Consider the following 23,262-nt stretch of genomic DNA (forward strand, 5'->3'; position numbering starts at 1 on the left):
CATTGGTCAGATATGATATGTTAGACTTAGTATTCAGGCATCCTTCTGCCACGCTGTGCATTTTCCTTCCATGGGGCTGAACCCTTCCATTTTCCAACTGCCCATCTTTTACTCTTGGGTCTTCAGAGAAATGACTGTCTTGAGCTAAGATGACAAGGAACAGGGAAACAAAAAACAGGTCTTACAGTGCCCAATTGGAGATGGGATCCAGGTACCCTGAACTTGGAGTGCCCACTCCATGTCATTGCCCCTAACCCACCTCGCCCCACCCCCAGTTTGGAAGTTGGATCACCTCACTGTGACACAATATCCTAGCCAAGCAGCCTTCTCCACAGTGAGGTTCAGGTGGCCAAACCGGCTCCTGCTGTAACAGGGAGGGGCTGGGACATGGACCGGTGCTGTCAGGGCAAAGAAGACCTTATCAACACAACCTGATGCAATGCACGGTGGCGGCGGCCCTGGGTGGGAGGGCTGGACAGCGTCCATGAACAACCTTTACGAACACCAGAAGCTGGGCACCTCAGCTCCATCCTCACGCTGCCCCCACACCCCAGTCCCAGACATCCTCTTCAGCCTCCTCTGATTTTATAATGGCAGCTTCCCCTTTGCAGAGCTACCTGAGGGAACACTGCTTAGAGAACACTCCCTTAGCCCAGATGGCCGCACAGTAGTGGATGTCACAGAGTTGGTGCTCCTGGAGGGGACGAGTTAGAGAATGACTGAGGTGGGTGGAGCACCTCCCAAAAGGTTTTCTGGAGGACACAAGTTCTGTGTAATGAATCCTTGTTAATTAACAAACAGTAACTGAAAAAGCTCATTAGCCACCGTTCCATTCGCATAGGGTCAACTCCAGGGAGTGAAGAATCAGACAATAGAGAACTGATGTTGTATAATCAGCTACGATTTGACAGGTGGGTGAGGGGACCCGGTGCCAGTTTTGGCCTGGGTGATCTAGAGCATTGGACAATCCAACACCATCTTCTGTTTGGCTCTAGAGTCTAGTCTGTGATTTTCCTTTGACAATAAACTGCCCTCCCTATGTTTTCCTCTCCACCCAATGGTATTGATAACAATGTTAGCTGAGTTACTGAGGCTTACTATATGGCAGACCTTGTACTAAGTGCTCCAAATACGTGATCTCATTGAAATGTCCCAGTGATTCTGACACAGGTGGGTACTATAATTACTCACATTCTATAGGCAGGGGAACCACAGCATACAGAGGTTAAATAACTCACCCCGGGTCACACAGCCAGAATGTGACAGGACCAGCATTAGAACGCTGGGCTTCCAGAGCCTGAACCTATATTGCTCCTCTCTATGCTGGACAGGCTATGTTACAGCCCATGGAACACCCTGTGTGAATTAGACCCATGTCCTGAGAGTGGGGGGCAGACTGCATAGAACCCCTGCAGGTCCCCTTTACAGTGTCCTTTGTGGTGCATAGCCTGCACCATCAGAGGTGGCAGCCCCGAGCATAGGTGCATTCATTTAAATGAATCAAACTGCACACTCTTGACACACTCTTAACTAAGGTTAGTGGCATCAGCCCCCGAATGAACCTGTGATTGCCTCAGTTTCCAGATGCCTCCAGTAGTATAATCATCTTGCCACACCAAGTATGTGTTTACAGATAGGGTTCCGGTTCTGGCTTTAGTGTTCAACATTCTGGTGTTTAAAAATAGGTACTTTTTGTATCATGCCTCTAAACACAGGCCAACTACTTTGTGTGCTCAACCAAAGAAATTCTGTTCCTATGCTGGAAAAAAAGCTGTCTGTGTTGGACTCACGATTTGTTTCCACCTGGCACCTTCCTGGTAGATTTTCTAAGGGTAGCTTTTTGGGGTTTTGTTTGTTTGTTTGTTTGTTGTTTGTTGTTTTTGAGACAGAGTCTTGCCCTGTTGCCCAGGCTGGAGTGCAGTGGTATGATCTTGGCTCATTGCAACCTCCACCTCCCAGGTTTGAATGATTCTCCTCTCTCAGTCTCCTGAGTAGCTGGGATTATAGGCGTGCACCACCACACCCAGCTAATTTTTGTATTTTTAGCAGAGACGGGGTTTCACCATGTTGGCCAGGATGGTCTCAAACTCCGACCTCAAGTGATCCTCCCGCCTCGGCCTCCCAAAGTGCTGGGATCACAGGAGTGAGTACGGCACCCAGCTAGTTCCATCTTGACGTGATTTTTGCTGTAAGTGCCAGCTTTAGAAGCCAGTGTCTCTCTCCAAACTCCTCCATCTTCCTCCATCTACGCTGCCTCAGTAGTTTGTGTTCCCTGAGTTGGCTTGGGCAGATGGGGAAAGAGAGGGTCCCAGCAGCTCAGGTGATGCGCGGCAGGAAAATCTGCCCAATATTCAGCTCAGCTTTGGATGAATCACGGAGGGTTAATAGAGTCAGGCAGCCCCAGAGACTGGCTCTGCAACATCACATCTCCAGGTCGGCTTGACTTCCTAGCTCCCTCACTGAGAATACCAGTAAACCTCTGTTTTCCCACAGGCCTGCCCCCACCCCACCCCAAATCTGCCAGAACTTGAGTGTGGGTAGGAGGCGAGGCCCAGCCTGGATTGCCCCATTGTGAGACACACCTAGGGCCTGGCAGCCAGCCTCCTGGGTCTAGGGAGGGAGTGGGGATTCCAAGAGATAGACGCTGGGTTTTCGGGGCCTTGGTGAACACTAGGTGGGAAGCCAGGAATCCTGTGAGAGAAAGGGGGCTGGCGTGTGGAGTGTTAGAGGGCAGAACTCAGGGCATCCCTGTCCCATCCCTTCCTCCCTCCATCGGTGTTGTCACACCCAAGAAAGCAGCCTCATCCACCAGCAGGTCTGGTTTCTTCCTTTGCCGCCCACCCTATGTGCCCTGTGCTTAAACCTCTCCCAGGAAGTCTTCCTGGATTGGTCCCACTTAATTCCAATCCCTCCCTCCGTTGGCTAATTTGTAAATATTTATTTGGCTCTTGGTGCTGGGGGCTGTAGATGGACAAAAGACCTGCCCTATGGATCCCATGTCCTAGCAAAGGAGACATCATAATGTAACAAAAAATAGATACGCAAACAAGATGACTTCAGAGAAGGACAGGTGCCGCGAAGAAAACGGGGCCATATGATGCTGACAGGGTTTCCTTGGTCGATGGCCTGAGGGCCGAGTGCAGTGGCTTGCACCTGTAGTCCCAGCACTTTAGGAGGCTGAGGCAGGAGGATCACTTGAGCCCAGGAGTTCCAGACCAGCCTGGGCAACATGACAAGATCCCGTTCTCTTTTAAAATACAAATTTAAAAAGGTGGCCCAGGGAGGGACATTTGAAATTAGTCCTAAAAGCAGATGAAGCTCTGGCTTTCTGAAGACCTTGGTAACAGCTGCCCATGTTCCCTGATGGCCTGTGCCAGTGACCCAAAAGGACCTCAGAGAGGGAGGGCAGGCCCATCTCATAGAGCTGTGGTGAGGAATGGGGATTTTATTCCAGGGCTAATGAGAAGCTGGTAGTAGGTTCCGAGCAGGGGCTCCTTCTTGGGCGTTGTGGAAGAATGGGATCTAAAGAATAAGATGGAAGTTGGGGTTTCAGGAGGTCACTGGAGGAGCCCTGAAAGGAGAAAGGGGTACCCACCCTTCATTGGAGGGCCCCTTATGCCAGGGGACCTTAGCCTGCCTCGGGTGCCACTCTAAGCTTTCAAGAGCCGCTTTCAGCTCTTTGGGCCAAGAACATCCCAGGAGCCAAGAACCGTGTTGCTCACCTCCGCGTCTCCCCCAGTGCCTCAGGGACTGGGCTGAGGAGACCTCAGCTCCCCGCGGGTTCCCACCCCCACCCACGCTCGCTCCGGGAAGCTCCCTGTGCAGCGAGGACGGAGCGTCCTCCCTGGGAGAGCCCCGCGCTCTCCCCCTGTGGCCTCTAGGAGGTACTGCAAGGCCCTCCTATGGCGTTGAACCCCGGAGGACAAGTACAAACCAGCGTCAGGATTTCAGGACCCAGGAGAGAAGGGAGGCCGAGCAGAGGAGCGGCCCTCCCAGGCAGGCCGACTGGGTCAGCTTGGTCTCCTCAAGTCAGTTCTGAGCCGGGTTTCTTTCACGTATACATCCACTGTTTGAGACCCTGTGCCTGTCCTGTGGGTGGAGAGTGACCTAGGCAGATGGGGGCCATGTCCTCAGGGAACTCAAACCTGGAGGGAGTCACTTAGGCTGGCAGGGCGCCTCCTGTCCACCTTTTACTTCCTGTCCCTGCAGGGATGCCAGGGGGACAAAGGGGTGGGGGATCCTTAATCCGGGCATGTTGGACCAGCTTGGTGGGACTTAGGGGCTCCAACTGCAGACCCGCAGCCCAGTCCCAAGGGCTCTTCAGCGTGGGATAAGCCTGGCTCAGCCTGCGCCGCAGCCTCTCCTGTTTCATTGGTACAGTGATGGGACGGAAGTGTTCTGCCTCCCTTCCTCTGTATCCTGGAAACACAGGGCACTCAGTGCCTGAGATAAGGCCCTGGGTTAGATCCAGTGCCCCCAACTTCCTAAGCTCGTCTCCCCAACCACGCCCCTATCCCCACAGCAGCCTGTCCATGTGGATAAGCACAGTCTCTACCAGCACCTCGCTCCTGTTGCCTGCCCTCTCCCTGACCTTCTGGGACTGACCTCCCGTTTTGAACAACCTCTTTCCCCCTGCTCCTGACTTGAATATTTCCATTGTCGCTTTTTCAGGCCGACAAAACACCTGTGGCTGCTTCAAGTGCAAAAAGAACAGTATTCAAGCCGGCATGGTGGCTTACGCCTGTAATCCCAGCAACTTTGGGAGGCTGAGGCGGGTGGATCACCTGAGGTCAGGAGTTCGAGAACACCCTGGCCAACATGGTGAAACCCCATCTGTACCAAAGATACAAAAATTAGCCAGGTGTGGTGGCGCATGAGTGTAATCCTAGCTACTCAGGAGGCTGAAGCAGGAGAATTGCATGAACCCAGGAGGCGGAGGTTGCAGTGAGCCAAGATCGTGCCACTGCACTCCAGCCTGGGCCACAGAGTGAGATTCAGTCTCAAAAAAAAAAAAAAAGAATGGTATTCAGATATAGGTTGGGCAATGATTATTTTTTTACAGATGAGGAAACTGAGGCATAATGCAGGCTGCTTGTCAGAAATAAATCCCAGGTCTCATCTCTCTCACCCTCTGTGCTTTATACCAGTTTCAGGCAGAAGGCAGATTAGCTGCCACTGAATCACTCTTCCATCCTCCCTGAGCTAGGCCATCAACATAGCATTAAAGAATAAAATTTGAGAAAGTCGTAGGGAAACAAGATTCATGTTTTATTTCCACAGAGAAACTCAAAAGTAGGAAGCTCCTCCTTCCTGGAGAACTGTCACAGTGACTTCAGGTCACAAAAGGGAGCAGGTAGAGAAAGATGCTGGTATATCCGATGAGGCTGGTGGTCACTGAAGCACCACAGTGCAGCAGGAAGAAACAAGGAGAGACAAGCTGGGTCCCCAGCCTAGGAAACAGAGGTGCGGCAGCCGGGCCAGGGCTGGCACAGGCTGGGGGCCAAGGGGAGGAGCTCCCTGACGACCAGTGCTTTTCGGGGCCTCGGCGGTGGTTGGAAGAAATTGCCTAGAAGAAAAAAAATCAAATGGTAGCACGTGGCTACTCCTAAGCCTGCGGAAACAGTGCATCTTTTCACCCACCGTCTGGGCACCCACTATTCTTTTGCTGTCCTACCTGTTCGCCTGTGGTGCCCCTCACTTTTGCTCCACCTAAAACAGAATTTGTGGTTCTGCCGAGCTAAGCTATCACCTCTCACCCATGCAGCCTCGCTGCGTCCCACCTCTGAACGCTTCCACCAGGAGGCTCTTTTCTCCACAGTTCCCCTGTAACATCCCTATCCCGGTCCTACACCATCTTCTCTTCTCAGAGCTGTGCCTGTGTGGTCCCACCTTAGGGTGCTTTCCGAGGGCCCTAGGTCATTTTCTTTCTTCCTTTCTCCCTTTGTTTCTTTCTTTCTCTCTCTCTCTCTTTTTTTTTTAGAGACAGGGTCTCCCTCTGTTGCCCAGACTGGAGTGTAGTAGTGTGATCATAGCTCACTGCAGCTTTGAACTCCTGGGCTCAAGCTATCTTCCTGCCTCTGCCTTCCAAGTAGCTGGAACTACAGGCATGTGTCACCATGTGGGGCTAATGTTTTTCATTTGTTTGTTTGTTTTGAAACAAGGTCTCATGTGATTGCCCAGGCTGGAGTACAGTGGCGCGATCGCAGTTCACTGCAGACTCAACCTCCCAAGCTCAGGTGATTCTCCCACCTCAGCCTCCGGAGTAGCTGGGATTACAGTCATGCACCACCTCACCTGGCTAATTTTTTGTATTTTTAGTAGAGAGGGGGTTTTGCCATGTTTCCCAGGCTGGAATGGTTTGTTTTGTTTTGTTTTGTTTTGTTTAGAGATGGGGTCTTGCTATATTGCCCAGTCTGGTCTCAAACTCCCAGCCTCAAGTGATCCTCCCACCTCAGCCTCCCAAAGCGCAGAGATTACAGGCATTAAGCCACCGCACCCGGCCCCAGATCACTTTATTATGGGTCTTTCTCCACACCCCACCATGAGGTCCCCTCTTCCTTAACACCTTTAGAGCGTCCACCCAGAGCATACTTGACTTCATGTTGCTGCCCACTGAGATCTGAGGATATACCAAGATCCCGGCCCTGCCCCGGGTGACTGTGCCTCCACCCCCAGGATGTGGCCTGGGTCGGCTCACTCTGACACTCACCTACCAAAACTTCACCCACTGCAGCAGGCCAGGTTGCACCCGGGAAGCCTGCCGGAAAAAGAGAAAGTCTGAGTGGCCACCACAGGGTCCCTTCCACACCCTCTGGCCTCAGGCCCCTTCTCTCTCCAGCCAGATGAAGCTCAGTCCCCCATACTCACCGAGGAAGAAGGCGAGACTCCCCCCTGCAAAAAGATCAAAGGAAAGTGATGTGGGGCTCATGGCCCCCCTGTACCCTGTACCCTGTACCCTGCCAGGGTACCCCCCTGTACCCTGCCATGGCCTCCGGGCTCATGAAGGGCCCAGCAGCAAGGGCAGGCTCACACCAGGGCTATCACCAAGGTTTTCCAGTCTGACTGTGGACATTCAGCCTGTGGAGTTGGTTTCACGGCATTTATCATCCTGAGTGCACTTGATCCAAGATGATATTGAGCATGGTTCCTGGGCACGTACTGACCAAGGGGGTCAAAAGAGGATAGGCCTCCCTTCGGCCTGCCAGGTGGGTAGACATTGCCACAGATAACCCAGCAGAGTGGAAGCCACAGGCAGTAGAAGCTGCATGTCCCTCCTCTCACCAGCCTGTAGTTTCTTGTCTCTCAGTGGAAGGTCCTCTCCCCAAAGGCGGGGACTTTATTGTCGTGAGAGATGGAAATACCCAGCCTGCTATTGCTTTGTCAGCCGAATTTGTAATATTCATTTACTGATGTTATGAGATTGCCTTCTTTGCAACGGAATGAAACCAAATTCTCACTTATTTTTTCTTTTCATTTCCTTTGTGGAATAAAGCATTCATTTAACCGCCAGCCAGGCATTCCCAGGCCGGCCTCCCCTAAGTGCTAGTCTGCTTTCCTCACCCTCCATTCCATCTTCCCCCCTAAAAAAAAGGTCCACAGTGGCCGGGCTCGGTGGCTCACACCTGTAATCCCAGCACTTTGGGAGGCCGAGGAGGGTGGATCATGAGGTCAGGAGATCAAGACCATCCTGGCTAACATGGTGAAACCCTGTCTCTACTAAAAATACAAAAAAAATAGCCGGACGTGGTGGTGGGCGCCTGTAGTCCCAGCTACTTGGGAGGCTAAGGCAGGAGAATGGCGTGAACCCAGGAGGTGGAGCTTGCAGTGAGCGGAGATTACGCCACTGCACTCCAGCCTGGGCGACTAAGCAAGACTCTGTCAAAAAAAAAAAAAAAAAAAAAAAAGGGTCCACAGAGAGGGAACCTGTGAGGAAGAGCTGCTCGTGTGTTTTGCAGGTGTCATGATTTTTTAAAGCCTATATTCTTCTTGGAGAGGGTGTTGGTTCTTAGTTTTCTATGTTGCTGCTGTTCCTTTTTAATCTTTTCTGACTGGGTGGGTGTGAGGCGCATTGAACCCTCCTGCCCTCCACTTCCAAACTGTCTCAGGGGACCCGAGTCTCCCTTGCAAAGGGGTGGGGAGGCCTGGACTCAAAGAGAGCGGGATCCAGCCTCAGGCAACCAACCCAGAGGACCCAGGCAGTGAAAGCCTCTCTCCCCGTCCCCCATGCAGAGCCCCCAGCGGGAAGACAGGGCAGTTGCAGGTCTCACCTTTGCAGGGGTCTTGACTGAGTACTGCCCACCATAGGCAGTGGGATACGCATGCTGGTTATAATTATAGCTCTGTGGAAGAAGTGGGCATGGGGGTTAGAACAAACGGATGAAGGACATTTTGCTCTGGAATAAACATCCCACCTTCCTGCCTGGACCAGACCTTTCCTAAAACGCCTGCCTTCTCCCCTCCTTGTGTCACGTGTTTTCTTTTATAGAATCGCCTCCAGCCAGCCAGAGCCCCCACCCTCACCTGCCTTTACTGTCCTAGCCCAAATGCCCACCGCCTCCTCCTCGTGCCCTCGAGAACTCTCCCAACTCTTCAAGTGTTACTTGGGAGGTGAGGGTAGGAGACCAAGAAAAGAAGTGCCAGGACCTAACCCAGCGGGTCCGTGGTAGATGTCTCACCTTGGAAGTTACAGCTGCCACCTCCTGCCATCCTGCACCCGGCTGAGAAAGCCATTGAATGGAGGGGTGAAAGAGAATTTCAGATTGCCCAGACCCGGGAGCAAAGCCAAGGGGGACCAAGGGCCCTGCAGGGGAACCTGAGGACAGAGACTCACCTGATCGGCTCTGCCTGCACGTTTCTGCAGTGACGATGCGTCCGCACCCTGAAAGGAAGAAGGGGCCACAGTTTGTGCCTCCGTAGTCATGCAGGCATTGCCGGGCTTCCAGAGCCCCAGTTTCTCCCTCACCCCACCCCTTTCCACGTGCTACCTATAGAGAAGGCAGTGAGCCTGGAGGAGCTGATGGCCCAGATAGATAGAAGACAGATATCCACACTCAGCGTTGGGAGCCAGGGAGAGAACCAGGTTTGGCAACACCTTCCCCACCCATGCCCTGGGAGAGTTGGCAGCTCCAGCCTAAGACTGAGCTAGAACAAGTGAGCTGCAACCATGCAGGCTCCTCTGGGGCAGACCCAGGCACCGCAGCCCAGCCCGCCTTCTGCCTGCACCAAGTCCTGCTGCTCTGCCCGTAGGCCCGTAGGCCCTGCACACCGATGCCATGCCCCACTGGGTGCTTGAAGGAGGGGTTGTTATCTGCAGAAGCTATGTGCTTAGGTTAGCTCTGGACTGCAGGAAGCAAAAAAAGAGAAATACAAGAAAACAGATAAAGTAACTTAAGACACTGCGGATGCGCCGGACACCCCCCAGCCCCAGCGCAGGAGGAGAAACTCTAAGCATTGAAAAGAAGTTGAGTTCCTGCCATAACGGCTTCTCCACTTGGACCGTCTGCCCCGCCACACACACACACAGAGTGACAGTGAAGTCCTGACTCCAGCATTAACTCTGCCTTATCCATACCTGACCTTGAACCTAAACCCCACTGCAAGCCCTAACGCTGAGGTCACAAACTGGTTGACCATGGGCCTCCAGGTATTTTTTGCTTGGTCTACTTAAAAATTAAATTAGTTACAATTAGAGATCAGCATCCTGGTTCTTCATGAAACATCAGACGACACGCCACCCTGTTCACACACGCATGCATGACCGCACTTAGCTGGAGTGCCTCGACCCCCCCCTCGCAGGGCCCCACCTGTCCGGCCTCATATACTTGGCACACGTAGACGTGGGAGCAGGCAGCCCTTGCCTCAGTGCCCACGGGTCATGTTCCTCAAAGGCTACTGGCCATGCAGAATTGGAGCGTGGTCTTCGGCACCACCCAAGGTCCTCCCCATCCTCCCTGACACAGGTCTTCAGACCCTCAGCAGCTGCCTCCACTAGACAGGGACCTGACCCCTGCATACCGCCCTCCCGTTCCGCCTCAGCTGTCCTCCCCATGCCCCAGCCTCGGCCCCTTCTTCCCCACAACGCGGTCTCCCTGCACCTGCGCACACTGTGGTACCCACCCAGCCATGGCTCCCCTGGGTCCAGGCCAGGCCCAGCAGGAGCAGGAGCAGAGCAGAGGCAGTGGCCAGCTTCATGTTCATGTGCTTGTGGAGGTCCCAGCCCTCGGCCTCAGCTTTTATCCTAGGGAGGTCCTCCCACCCTGCTCCTCAGTGACTCACGGCTTCTCCCTCTCACCCCACCCCCACTCGGGATTGCACAAAGCCTGGGAAAGTGGGAAGGGAGGGGAAGAAGCTGGGACAGACACCTGGGTCAGCGGCTCACCCAGGGCCCCAAACCCTGTGTCCCAGAGCTGAGAAGTCCTGTCCGCCTTACCTCAATAATTGCTTTCCAGTTGAGGAAAGGAGTGTTGTGTTTGAAATCCTGCAGGGAGAAGGAGGGCAGAGTGGGCGAGGGAGGCAGAACCCACGGGGTGGTCTATACAGCAAATTGGGGGAGTTTCCAGATCTCAGGTAGGAAGGAGCTTTTGGGTGTGGTTTGGGGTTGGAGGAAGGTAAGCACGTGGGAGATTGAGGGTGTCAGCACTCGAGATGGTATTGGTGATAAGATATGGGTGATAAGATTTGGATGAGCTGTCTCAAAAATGAAGAGGGGGGCCGGGCGCGGTGGCTCACGCTTGTAATCCCAGCACTTTGGGAGGCCGAGGCGGGCGGATCACGAGGTCAGGAGATCGAGACGACGGTGAAACCCCGTCTCTACTAAAAATACAAAAAATTAGCCGGGCGTGGTGGCGGGCGCCTGTAGTCCCAGCTACTCGGAGAGGCTGAGGCAGGAGAATGGCGTGAACCCAGGAGGCAGAGCTTGCAGTGAGCCGAGATTGCGCCACTGCACTCCAGCCTGGGCAACAGAGCGAGACTCCGTCTCAAAAAAAAAAAAAAAAAAAAAAAAAAAAATGAAGAGGGGGAGTTGGCCAGGCGCGGTGGCTCACGCCTGTAATCCCAGCACTTTGGGATGCCGAGGCAGGTGGATCACAAGGTCAGGAGATTGAGACCATCCTGGCTAACACAGTATAAAGCCCGTCTCTACTAAAAATACAAAAAAAAAAATTGGCTGGGCCCGGTGGCAGGCGCCTGTAGTCCCAGCTACTTGGGAGGCTGAGGCAGGAGAATGGCGTGAACCCGGGAGGCATGAGTTTGCGGTGAGCCGAGATAGCGCCACTGTACTCCAGCCTGGGTGATAGAGCGAGACTGTCTCAAAAAAAAAAAAAAAGAAAAGGGGGAGTTTTGAGACAGGTGGTTGGAGCAGAGGGTGGCTGCCTTGAGGGAGGCTTGGGGAGAGTCAGGAGGGCCAGGCCCCCAGTTCTTCAAACAGCAAGAATTCTCCTACCTCCCAGAGTCGGCTGAAGTAGAGGAGGGCTCTGGTGCTGGGGGGCGGGACCTGGTTCTGTGGATGAAAGGTGGGGAGCAGGTTAGCAGAGAGCCTGGGCCCACTCACCCACCCCTCCTCCCGCTACTGCCCTTTCTCAGCCTTCAGAATGTCATTGTGACTAAGGTTGGGGATGGGAGGAGCTGGGAGTCTTTAGGGACACCAGGAAACCATTTTGGGAAACAGGGAGAGAGAGAGACACTAACCAACTCTCCCTGTCCCAGAGCATACAATGTCTTCTATCCCAAGTTCCCCAGCCTCCAGCAGAACCTAATTCTAGCAAAACCTCAAGACTAGGACCTGCCTCAGAGCCTCCCCTTTCCACCTGCCGGGCCTCCTCCAGCCCATTTCCCGAAGCTGTGGGGCCGCAGCCACCCCTTCCACACCACCCCGGACAACAGCAGAGACGTAAGAAAGGAGCAGAGACCAGGAGTGTGGGGCAGCTAAGGTTTATTTCAAGGGCAAGGGCTGAGATTCATGATGAGAGGGTGGTGTTTTAAGGAGGGAGTGTGGGGGCTCCCATCCAATCTGGTAGCTCCTTGTCTGGAGGTCATGGGATGCAAGAGCTTCTCTGGTCCTGGGCAAAGAAACAGGTTCTTTTTTTTTTTTTTTTTTTTGAGTTGGAGTCTCGCTGTGTCGCCCAGGCTGGAGTGCAGTGGTGCGATATCAGCTCACCGCAACCTCCGCCTCCCAGGTTCAAGCGATTCTCCTGCCTCAGCCTCCCAAGTAGCTGGGACTACAGGCGCACACCACCACATCTGGCTAATTTTTATATTTTTAGTAGAGATGGGGTTTCGCCACATTTGCCAGGCTGGTTTCAGACTCCTGACCTCAAGTGATCTGCCAGTCTCGGCCTCCCAAAGTGCTAGGATTACAGGCGTGAGCCACCGCGCCCAGCCAGAAATAGGTTCTAAGAGAGAGCTTGAGGAATAGGAATCCCGGGGCATCGCGAGCCAGCACGAGGGTATGAGAGACCCCTGCTCCAGAAATCCACAGGGACCTTTCTGCCCACCGCTGCTATCCAAACAAACCCAGATATCCCGGCTTGGGCTTAAGAACCCCCTGCCTCGTCAGGAACATGACACTGCGTTCCCCTCTGCTCCCTCCTCACTCTGGCTGAAGTCCTCAGCTCCCTCACCCCATTGTGAAGAATGGGGCTCCATTCTCTCCCCTGCCCACCTCTGCCCTGCCCTGCTTTCTAGGAGATCTGCCCCTTGAGGAGCTGGCCCAGACGGATCCTGCCTCACTGCGATCACTCCCTCGACTGCCGCCCTAGATGGGCAAAACTGGCAGGCTGTCTGTCCTGGCTCTCTGGGAAGCGTCTGTATGTGCCCCGGCTCTCCCATCAGACCCTAAGTTCCCAGTGACCCAGGAAAGAGCCTTGCTCCTACCAGAAACCGTTCTCCATGAAACACAGAGGCCGGATGCAGTGACTCATGCCTGTAATCCCAACATTTTGGGAGGCCAAGCCAGGCAGATCACTGGAGGTCAGGAGTTCGAGACAAGCCTGGCCAACATAGTGAAACCCGTCTCTACTAAAAATACAAAAATTACCCGGGCGTGGTGGCGGGCACCTGTAAACCCAGCTACTGGAGCAGCTGAGGCAGGAGAATCATTTTGAACCCAGGAGGCAGAGGTTGCATTGAGCCGAGATCGAACCACCACACTCCAACCTGGGTGACAGAGCAAGACTCCGTCTCACAAAAAAAAAAGAAAAAGAAAAAGAAAGAAAGAAAAAAGAAAAGAAAAGAAAAGAAACAGAGAACAAGAATCCACTGTAGCTGGGTGGGAACATCTGTACTCTCCTGTCTCCTCAACCTCCTTCCTAAAAGGTCAGACTTAGATTTTCCTGAGCCCAGTCTTCTTTCTTTTACATTAAAGGCCAGAAACTCCACTGCTCCCAGGGGCCAGTCAGGTGGCTAAAATGACTGTGACAGGTAGGGACAGTCTGGCTACTAGGGAGTGACCCCCCCACCCATTCCCAACACCCCCTACCTGGGCCAAGCAGCAGCTGTTTCACAGCTCTAGCCTAACTCCACCCCATGGAAATGGAACCCAGTGTTGGCAAAGTTTTTGAAAGAAACCAGAAATCCAAATCATTATGTGAAGTCTCTCCATGTTTAAACTTTGACAATTAATTCATATTCTTAAAAAAAAAAAAAATAGGGTGTCTCAAAAACCCATCCTCCAATCACCAATCACAGCTTCTGCCGGGGGTGTGTCTGCGTGGGTTGTCCGCCTGTCCTTCCTCCCCTCCCTGCCAGTCCAGCCCCCTCTACTCTAGAGGTGCCTGTGCTACTCAGGTATCAAAGCAGCCTGGCCAGGGGTTCCCCTGCAAGAGGGAAGGGTGGGCAGGGAGGAAGGAGGGAGGGGTTCCGCACCCCAGCTGTGTTTTTGTTTGTGCGGGAGAGACTAATGCTTGTCACCCCTGAGGCTCTCTGGGTGCCCTTCCTCTCGGGGCCTCTTAGCTCCACCTCACTCCTCATTCCATGTGCCCTCTAGGAGTCAATCTACTCTCCCCTTAACCTTCCCCATCTCAAAGGGGAAAGTGAGGTTCAGGACCTGCTCGGGTCTATATGTTGAAGCAGCAAAGAAGCCTGTCCCCTCTGCTCATCCTCAATCTCAGCTGCTCCAGATTCTCCCCCTCTTTTCAAGTCTCCTCTGTCCTCCCTCCTCCACCCCCAGTGTGTTTAGTTTTTGTTTTTAGCACTGGCCTAAATGCTTCCTTAGTGGCCAGCATCACTGTTTCCCCAGCTCACCGAGCGGAGGTTTAGCTTTCTTCCCTATACCCCTCTCCGACGAAGACTTCCAGCCCTTACCTTGTTTATGGCATCCCAGTTAATGAAACCCAGCTTGGATTTAAATTTCTGTGGAGGAAACAAAAAGAAGAATGGCCAAATTGAGTCATAAGGTAATTGGCCGAGAGAGGTCAAGGGCCACTGCTGACTGTTGGTTTGGAAAGAGGACCCCAGCCTGCGGGGCCAAGGGCAGGGGTTGGTTTTTCAAATGCGAGTGAACAGAGCCATCTCGCAGAACTCACCTTCCAGAAAGTGTCAAAGTTAAACATCCCAGGAGACGTCTCAGAGTTCTACGGAACCAAGGAGATATGGGATGAGAGAAGAACCCACTTTGTGAGCCAGAGTCGGGAGATCTGAGTGGCAGGAGGGAAGGCGAGGATTGCGTGACACTGTGGTCCCAGCCCAAGGTGGAGTGTCGCCTCCACTCACCACAGTATTGACTCCACCAACAGCGTCACCTCCTCCACTGCCCCAGCTGGACCCTTGCCCCTGGGTGGGGAAAAGGGGGACCGATGTCCAAGGCTTATGCGTCCTATGATGCCTGCCACCTGTCAACCTGCCCCGGATTGCTTCATCCCCACCTCAGTCCAGGCTTCCTGTCCTCCTCTCTGTAAAGCTGCCTTCTCTTCCTTACACAGCACCTAAAAGTTCACCTGGGAAAGCCTTCTTAGAATGGCTTGCTCTCATGGAACCCCATCCAGTCCCCTGAATCTCAATATTCAGACTCTTGCCTCCGTCCTGGTCTGTCCCCAAAACACCTCAAGTAAATGAGATTAGCTAACGTGTAGTCCCACGGCACGCCAAGCACCGTGCCTTATGCAGCATCTGTCTCCAGAGTCTGGACTCCACAACACCTTGGTCTGGTGGTGACATGGAAAGCTGTACAGTAACTGAAGGCTGCGTGAGTCAGGCTTCACTGTCCTCATTTTACCGGAGGAAGCTCAGGCTCAGGGAGGTTAGCTGACTTGCCTGAAGATACACAGATGACATGATAGAGCTGGTGGTGTTTTTAATATATATCTTAAATTTTTTTGAGGCTGGGCACAGTGGGTCACGCCTGTAATCCCAGCACTTTGGGAGGCCGAGGAGGGCGGGTCACAAGGTCAGGAGATCGAGACCATCCTGGCTAACACGGTAAAACCCCACCTCTACTAAAAATGCAAAAAAAAATTAGCTGGGCGTGGTGGCGGGCGCCTGTAGTCCCAGCTACTCCAGAGGCTGAGGCAGGAGAATGGTGTGAACTCGGGAGGCGGAGCTTGCAGTGAGCTGAGATGGCGCCACTGCACTCCAGTCTGGGCCACAGAGTGAGACTCCATCTCAAAAAAAAAAAAAGTTATTTTATTTTCTTTTTTTGTTTCTGTTTGTTTGAGATGGAGTTTCACTCTTGTTGCCCAGCCTGGAGTGCAATGGCACAATCTCAGCTCACTACAATCTCCACCTCCCAGGTTCTAGTGATTCTCATGCCTCAGCCTCCCAAGTAGCTGGGATTACAGGCATGTGCCACCATGCCCGGCTAATTTTGTATTTTTAGTAGAGATGGGGTTTCGCTATGTTGGCCAGGCTGTTTTCGAACTCCTGACCTCAGGTGATCCACCCGCCTCGGCCTCTCAAAGTGCTAGGATTACAGGTGTGAGCCACTGCGCCCGGCCTATTATTTTCTTTTTAAAAAGTAGAGACAGGGTCTTGCTATGTTGCTCAGGCTGGTCTCAAACTCCTGGGCTCAAATATTCCCCACACCTCAGCCTCCCAAATTGCTGGGATTACAGTTATGCTGGTGCCTGGCCAGAGCTGGCTTTTGAAACCTCATCTTCTACCTCAAAGCTCAGTGACTTTCTCCTTCTCAACACTGCCTCCCTAAGTACGGAAATTCCCTTGACCATTCTTCTGTTACTTTTATCTGTTTTTTCCCCTTACAAAAGTAACATGGCTCCGATCCAAATCAAAAAGAAGGAATGAATGAACCGAAGACGGAGATGGGGATCCCGGACCCCTGTTTTGGTCTGTCGATGGTCACTGGACACAGATTCAGAGCAGCTTGCAAGAAGAAACTGATATTTTTGTTTCTTTTCCCAGGATCTTAGCATGCTTCACCATCCCTTCTCCTAAAGCCAACCCTGCCTGCCCTTAGGCTCACCTGATAATTGTCTCCAGAGCCTCCAAGGAGGCGATTGCCCTCTTTGCTTATCTCCTAGGGAGACAGAAAATGGAGAGGAGTTGATGGGGAGGCAGGCGGGCGGGGGGACGAGAGGGCAGGGAAGCAGGGTGTCGGCGAGGGATTCCTGAATCGGGGGACTGAGACATGAGCATGACAGAGGACTTCCCAGAGCCCTAAGAGGTCCTTCTCTCAGGGAAGCTCCATCTGCCCTGAGATCTCGTTTCAAGCTCCTGTGGGTCGGATGGCTGCTCACTTACGATGTCCATAGATAACATCGCCATCTCTGTTTATGTTCATTTCTGCAAGCCGCCCAAAATCCATCAGGGAGGGCTTTGCCAGCAAAGCATCTGAATTCTCCCCTGGCTTTGGAGCTGGAGTGAGCCAGGCTGTTACACTAAATTGATTCAAACTGAAGGACCCTGTCTGGGCTGATTGGCATTAGTAAGAAAAGGGGATGAAAGCTGGAGAGCCAGCGGAGGCTGAGGCGGCATAGAGTAGACTGGCTGGTCCCCTCTTAAGGGAGAGGTGGGCTCCTCTGGAGTCCTGCTTTATCTGCTGTGAAACATGGCGAATTCCCAGACCCATCAGTACTTCCTCATTCCCAGAGCGCTCATGTAGACCTGGCAGGGATGTGGGACCACCTGTCTGCCAGTATTGCTCCTGGAGAATAGACCTCTATCCCACTTACTACCGGTACAGTCTCTGCCCCCACGTCTACCATCCTCTTACCCTCATGTTGCTGGAAACTCCCTGTCCTCTGAAGCCCTGCAGGGTGAAACAAAGAAACACAGATCCCTGTTGAAGATCCCAAGGCCACCCCCAAAAATTAATGTATTGATTTAATATGATTCCTCTAACAATCCTAATGGCACTCTCTTTTGGAACTGGCCTGAACACTGACATTTTTTTTGGAAGGATAAAAGTCTAAGAATAGGTAAGAAAGCACTGGAAAAGATAAATGGTAAGTGAAGATAAGAGGTAGATAGTAACATACTCTAAAGCTACCATAAATAAAGCAGTGTGGTCCCTGTCCGACAGAATTCCCAGAAACTCCCCAAAATACTAAGGTATTTACAAGAGGCATTTTAAATCGGTGGTTGAAGTAATTGAATACATGGGACTGGGAATATCAGTGAAGTATTTTGGGGGAAAATGCCAAGTTCTAGCCATGAGTTCTAGCTCATCAATTTTCTCCTCTGTTTTTAACCAGTTTTCCCCTCATAAAGGAGCACACAGCTCAGATACAAAACGTAGGGTAAGTCTGGTTAGATGGAGGGGTGGGACTAGACAGCATACAGGAAAACAAAGTCCAGATGCATCCCAGTTAAATTGAAAAAGTGAAATTGCAGGAGTATGCATAGTGCTAGAAGAAAATAAAAACCTTAAAGCGGTACACCAAGAGCAAAAGCCATAGAGGAAAAGATGGCTGCTTTTTGCCTACTTATATAGTTAAAACTGTGGTGTATTAAAAAACTAGAAAAGTCTGGGTGCAGTGGCTCATGCCTGTAATCCCAGCAGTTTGAGAGGCCAAGGCAGACAGATCACCTGAGGTCAGGAGTTTGAGACCAGCCTGGCCAACATGGTGAAACCCCGTCTCTACTAAAAATACAAAAAAAAAATTAGCCAGGGGTGGTGGCAGGTGCCTGTAATCCCAGCTACTCAGGAGGCTGAGGCAAGAGAATCGCTTGAACCCGGGAGGTGGAGGTTCCAGTGAGCCGAGATCGCACCACTGCACTCCAGCCTGGGTGACAGAGCGGGACTCCGTCTCAAAAAGAAAAAACAAAAAACAAAAACAAACTAGAAAGAGGGTTACAAATGGGGAGAAATTTTTTTTTTTTTTTTTTTTTTTTTTTTGAGACGGAGTCTCGCTCTGTCGCCCAGGCTGGAGTGCAGTGGCGCATCTCGGCTCACTGCAAGCTCCGCCTCCCGGGTTCACGCCATTCTCCTGCCTCAGCCTCTCCGAATAGCTGGGACTACAGGCGCCCGCCACCATGCCCGGCTAATTTTTTGTATTTTTTAGTAGAGACGGGGTTTCACCGTGGTCTCGATCTCCTGACCTCGTGATCCGCCCGCCTCGACCTCCCAAAGTGCTGGGATTACAAGCGTGAGCCACCGCGCCCGGCCGGGGAGAAATTTTTTTTAAAAACCAGTTTGTTCCCATAAAAGGTTAGTATCCCTCATAGATTACCTAAAAGAGATGTCTCTACTCAGCCCCAGCACCTCCCGTCTGGCCTTGCTCCTGGCCACGTGAGTCCTTTCCCACCAACGCCTCACCCAGGAGCTTGTTAGCAACGCGGCTAACAGGCTCAGCCCCACCCAGCCCTGTTAGAGCAACCTGCGCTTTCACAAGATCCCAGTGACACTAACTCTCAGCACCACAGGTGCTGACATAAAGCCCACATTTCCAGCATGACTAGGGGGAATGTTTTTCCAAAGCACTCTGAATCCCCCAGAGTTCACCACAGTCTGTTCCCCGGTTGAATAGAGGACATTTAAGACAATTGTGCTTCTAAAAGGACCAGTTTACATGGGATTTCTCCCAGCCCCATCTGTGGTATAAGGTGAGATATATTACAGCAAGATTTGCAATTAATTAGTACTTTGGAAATTGTTAGCATTTTTAGGAGTGCATTTGGTTTCTTCTGCCGAAATAGTTCCCCGCAGACAAGGCAGGAGGAGGTTGAGGAGAGTTGAGTTAGGAGGAGCGGGCACAGTCCTAGGCAGGAACTGCAGTGCCCAAGAGACTTAAGAGACTTTGGTTCTCACCTGAATCCCAGATTCCCCGGTCCCGCGGGCTTCATTCCCTGGCTTTTCACACTGCCGGGGAGAGAAAGGGGAGACTTTCCCTCAGTCCCCTCCCAGACCAGTCCCAGCCCCCAAATGGCAGCATTTTAACCCTGGGGCGAGCCGCTTCCGCTCCACCTCCGCGGCCATCCAGCCCCATCTCCGCGGAGCCTTGGCTCCCCGATTCTGCGAGTGAAACCAGCTGCTCTCCTTTTTCTTCCCGCGGTTGGTGGGAGATTCACGCCAGCCACTCACCCCGGGTTTATGTCCATTTCCTCCGCCACTCCCACCGTGGTTGCCGGAGGAGGAGCCGGTGCTGGATCCCTGCAGGGGAAAGCAAGATTTCAAACGCTGTCCTAAAGGACCTAAAGGGGACCCAGTCGTTCCCAGCGGTGTTACAGATTTGTTGGAACGCCAATCAGATTCCAGTCCTCTTTCCAACCTCCAGACCTTCCCCCTCTTTAGCCTGTTGGTCGCTGCAGGAAGTTATTCTGAGCATGGAGAAGGCCAGGTGTGGCCGAGGGTATTTGGAACTATGCAATGATTTGGAGAACCTGAGCTGCTGCCCACCGCAGGCCGGGGGTGGGAACCCCTGGAGCCCGGCCGCGCATTAGCCGCGATCCTGCCACCAGGGGGCAGCAAGTGGAAGGGACCCTAGAGCCCTCACCTGGGAGCGGCCGTAGCTGCCTTGGTCACCATTCCCAGAACTGCCCTAGATGGGGGAGAGGAGGATCATACGGGGAGCGGCGCATGAGAGCAGCTCAGGTTATTCGGCTTCTTGTGTCCACACACCTCCTCCTGTCTGACACCTTTCCCAGACCTCCGAGGAAGCCAGATGTGGCTCCCTCTCTAGCTCGACTCCAAGACACGGGATGGGAAAGGCCATGAGCCAAGGGGTTGGACAGGCCATTGACCAGGAGGCTGGAGGGACTGCCGGCTCTGGAGTCAGTGAGGCCCGGGGCCCTGGGGTGGCAGCTGCGGGGTCACAGCGCCCCTTTCTGCCCTCACACCCATCGTGCAGGGGCCCCATGTGTGAATGTCGTCTGCACCGTCGCCCTGTCAGCGTCAGTAGGTCTCCCAGATCACAGTCCTGCCCCCATTCTCCTGGGAGCTTCCCAGACAAGTGTCATATTCTCCCATGTCCCCCTCTCTTCTCTGCCACCCCACGATTTCCTGAGACTTGCCAAGTGGACTTGACTGCAAGAGCTTAGACAGGTGGGATAACGTCCCCACCATCACAGAGTGGAAAATAGGGATACAGAGTCAGAAGCAGTGGGGTGGCTCTTGCAGAAACGATAGTGCACGTATCAGGGGCACAGCATGGGTGGGGAACACGAGGCTGAGGGAGCCTCAGGGTGATAACTGTCAGGGAGGCCGCCCATCCTGGGGCAGCGGCAGCTTTCAGAGAAACTTGGAGCCCTCTCCCGGCAAGGACCACTAGGGCCTCACCCCATCTCAGCCTTCCACAGAGGTGCCAAACTCACCCAGGAAGACTCACTGCCGCTGTCACCTCTGCTGCCACCACTGTTGCCACTGCTGCCACCACTGCTGCTGCCACTGCTGTTGCCACTGCTGCTGCCACCGCTGTTGCCACTGCTGCCACCACTGCTGCTGCCACTGCTGTTGCCACCACTGCTGCTGCCACCACTGTTGCCACTGCTGCCACCACTGCTGCTGCCACCACTGTTGCCACTGCTGCCACCACTGCTGCTGCCACTGCTGTTGCCACTGCTGCTGCCACCACTGCTGCTGCCATTGTTGTTGTCACCATTGCTGCCACTGCCACTGCTGCCCGACTGTGAGCCACTGCCTCCCTGAGGGGCAGGAAGGGAGCAGGGCTGGGATTAAAGACAGAGCACCAAGACGGGCCCCTCCTCCCTCCCTCTCCAGCCAGGCCATATTCCATGATGCCCAGTCTAAGGGGAGCAGAACTTCTCCATTTCCTCCTGGTGCACAACTCCTGGGTTGCCCCTCTCCACTCACCCCAGAGTTGCTGGAGCCTCCGCCTGAGCCAGATGGTGGGGGGTTAGTGCACTGTGGAGCGAAGGGGACGGTGAGTTTGAGGACGGTGAGTTTAGAGACGTTGGCCTCGGCCATGGACACAGGCCAGGCCTCTCCCATTCTTTAGGGCTTGGCTTCCTTTCTCCTAATGTGTTTCTCCCACGCCCCCCCCCCCTTCCCATCTGCCTCCTCCCCAGGCCCAGGCCCATCTCTTCCTCTCTTCCTCCTTTTTTTTTTTGAGACAGAGTCTCACTCTTGCTCAGGCTGGAGTGCAGTGATGCGGTCTCAGCTCACTGCAACCTCCATCTCCCAGGTTCAAGTGATTCTCCTGCCTCAGCCTCCCAAGTGGCTGATCCAGGTGCCTTGGCCTCCCAAAGTGCTGGGATTACGGGCGTGAGCCACCTTGCCCAGCTTCATCTCTTCCTCTCATCCCAATCCCTCCACTCCCCCATCTTGCTTTCCTCTTTGTCTTTCCCCAGCTCTCCGTACGTAGCCTGCACCCAGTGGTTTCTCGGTTCGTTCCCAGCCCCTTCCTCTTACCCCTTCATTCTGGTTGCCGCCTCTCACTGAACCATAGCCAGGCTGGGCCACAGCTCCCTGCAGAGAGGGTGAGACCGAGAGTAGGATCCAGAGGGACCAGGGAGGCACGCGGAGCATGTGGGCTTGGAGGGAGGGAGGTAGCAGGTAGCAGATCTGGGGGTGACTTTACCTGAGTGTTGGTCCCAAAGTTTGGTGGCCCTCCATTGCCTCCTTGACCCCAGGGAGCTCCCTGAGGGTTGATTCCAAAGCTGCCTGCTGAGTTTCCGGGGTATCCGTGGACCCACGGAGTCCCCAGACCTCCAGGATTGCCCTGGCCCTGGCCTCCAAGGCCACCTTGAGAGCCAAAGATGCCATGGCCTCCAGAAGTTTCCTGCAAGAACAACATACCTGCACTTAGTGGGGCCATCTGTGACCCTGGTAGAGAAGAGCCAGGGCAAATCATAGAGAGACCGGGAGAGAGACAGGCAGAGGGACTCCAGGGTGGCATAGGAGGGAGGTGGAACACAGAAGGAAGCTGCCCCAGAAGGCTGCAAGTAAGAGATCCATCCATCCTTTCAACCGTTTCCCAAGAATCTCAGCCCAGCAGCCCACAGCCTCCCATTTCCACACCTGGCCCCGCAGTCACTCACCCAAGCACCACTGTGGCCAGGCACCCCCTGCCAGGAGCCGTGGACAGCATCTGCTCCGTGTCGAATGACATCCTCCGCCTGTCTGCCAATCTCATGCCCAGTGTTTCCCAGAGCATGGGCTGCTTCCCCGACCCTGTTGCCCAAATCATCTGCTGCGCCAAAGCCCGGAACCTGCCTGACTCCAGTGCCGACTGCTTCTCTGGTCCCTTGGCCAACGGCCTCACTGACTTTAGAGCTGGCTGCCCCTCTGGCCTCTTTGCCAATAATCTTTCCCGCCCCTTGGCCCAGGGCATCTCCCATGCCATGCCCAATGGCCTCCCCAATATTTGTCCCAGTGCTTTCCCCTCCGCTCTGGTGGGGGCCAGCCTTCCCACCGCCCAGGCAGAGGGCCAGCAGGAGGCAGGCCAGGGACCCCTGGAACTTCATCTCTGCCCAGCCCCCTCTCTCTCCAGAGTCTTCCTCCCACCAGGGTCTCCTCCTTGCCGCCTTTGCTCTGTGTCTGTTGCCCTCCTCTGTCCTCCTCCTTCCGACTCCCTGTCCTCCCTCTCTCTGGGTCTGCAGCCTTCTCTCTCCTGTCCTCAACTGCCCGGCTTTCTCAGAGTCCACCTCCCTGTCACTACTCCTTATACTCTAGGTTGGGAGAAGGTGACAGGGCTGGGCAACCTGAGGTCCCTCCCCGCAGTGACTCAGGGCCCAGCCACCGATAGGGTAATCAGCTGTTATTGTGAGTCTCAGAGTCTCTGTCGAAACAGAGAGTGAGCCTCATCAGGGAGGGAGGGAGAACGGATGAGGTGATGCAAAAGTGCTCCCATTTCCCAACCCCAGGCATTCGGGGAGCTGGGTGGGGGCAGGGGCATCCAAGGAGACAGGTTGGCT

The 23,262-nt window shown here is 53.8% G+C and overlaps 1 protein-coding gene across 14 annotated transcripts; it reads right to left on the bottom strand.

The window, feature by feature from the left end:
* Positions 1 to 5,247: 5,247 nt before the first annotated feature.
* DMKN (dermokine) lies at positions 5,248 to 22,983 on the bottom strand. Of its 14 annotated transcripts, XM_063615047.1 has the most exons (19): positions 22,387 to 22,977; positions 21,927 to 22,127; positions 21,758 to 21,814; positions 21,200 to 21,250; positions 20,701 to 21,030; positions 19,472 to 19,540; positions 19,199 to 19,249; positions 17,162 to 17,197; positions 16,412 to 16,465; positions 14,520 to 14,567; positions 14,299 to 14,346; positions 11,441 to 11,497; positions 10,430 to 10,477; positions 8,831 to 8,878; positions 8,676 to 8,717; positions 8,268 to 8,339; positions 6,868 to 6,891; positions 6,710 to 6,757; positions 5,250 to 5,566 (listed from the first exon to the last, which is right to left on the bottom strand). In XM_063615047.1, exons 1-18 carry the CDS (start codon positions 22,810 to 22,812, stop codon positions 6,710 to 6,712), a joined length of 1,710 nt encoding a protein of 569 aa, XP_063471117.1. In that variant the 5' UTR covers positions 22,813 to 22,977; the 3' UTR covers positions 5,250 to 5,566. The 14 variants fall into 14 exon arrangements, with proteins under 14 accessions (XP_055092288.1, XP_055092289.1, XP_055092296.1 ...); XM_055236313.1 differs by lacking the exons at positions 8,676 to 8,717; positions 20,701 to 21,030 and adding an exon at positions 14,707 to 14,766 and having other exon boundaries at positions 5,248 to 5,566; positions 22,387 to 22,983; XM_055236314.1 differs by lacking the exons at positions 16,412 to 16,465; positions 17,162 to 17,197; positions 20,701 to 21,030 and adding an exon at positions 14,707 to 14,766 and having other exon boundaries at positions 5,248 to 5,566; positions 22,387 to 22,983.
* Positions 22,984 to 23,262: the final 279 nt, after the last annotated feature.

This window comes from Symphalangus syndactylus, chromosome 13 (genome assembly GCF_028878055.3).
Source record: "Symphalangus syndactylus isolate Jambi chromosome 13, NHGRI_mSymSyn1-v2.1_pri, whole genome shotgun sequence".
Taxonomy (NCBI): domain Eukaryota; kingdom Metazoa; phylum Chordata; class Mammalia; order Primates; family Hylobatidae; genus Symphalangus; species Symphalangus syndactylus.

What these genes read in the sequence shown, in the direction of transcription:
- DMKN (XM_063615047.1), bottom strand. Translation starts at nt 22,812, where the DNA reads ATGAAGTTCCAGGGGTCCCTGGCCTGCCTCCTGCTGGCCCTCTGCCTG. An exon ending in GAAATGGACATAAACCCGGG is followed by an intron (nt 19,250 to 19,471) that starts GTGAGTGGCTGG and finishes TCTCCCCGGCAG; the next exon opens with TGTGAAAAGCCAGGGAATGA. An exon ending in GAGTTTCCAGCAACATGAGG is followed by an intron (nt 16,466 to 17,161) that starts GTAAGAGGATGG and finishes CTGTCTCCCTAG; the next exon opens with GAGATAAGCAAAGAGGGCAA.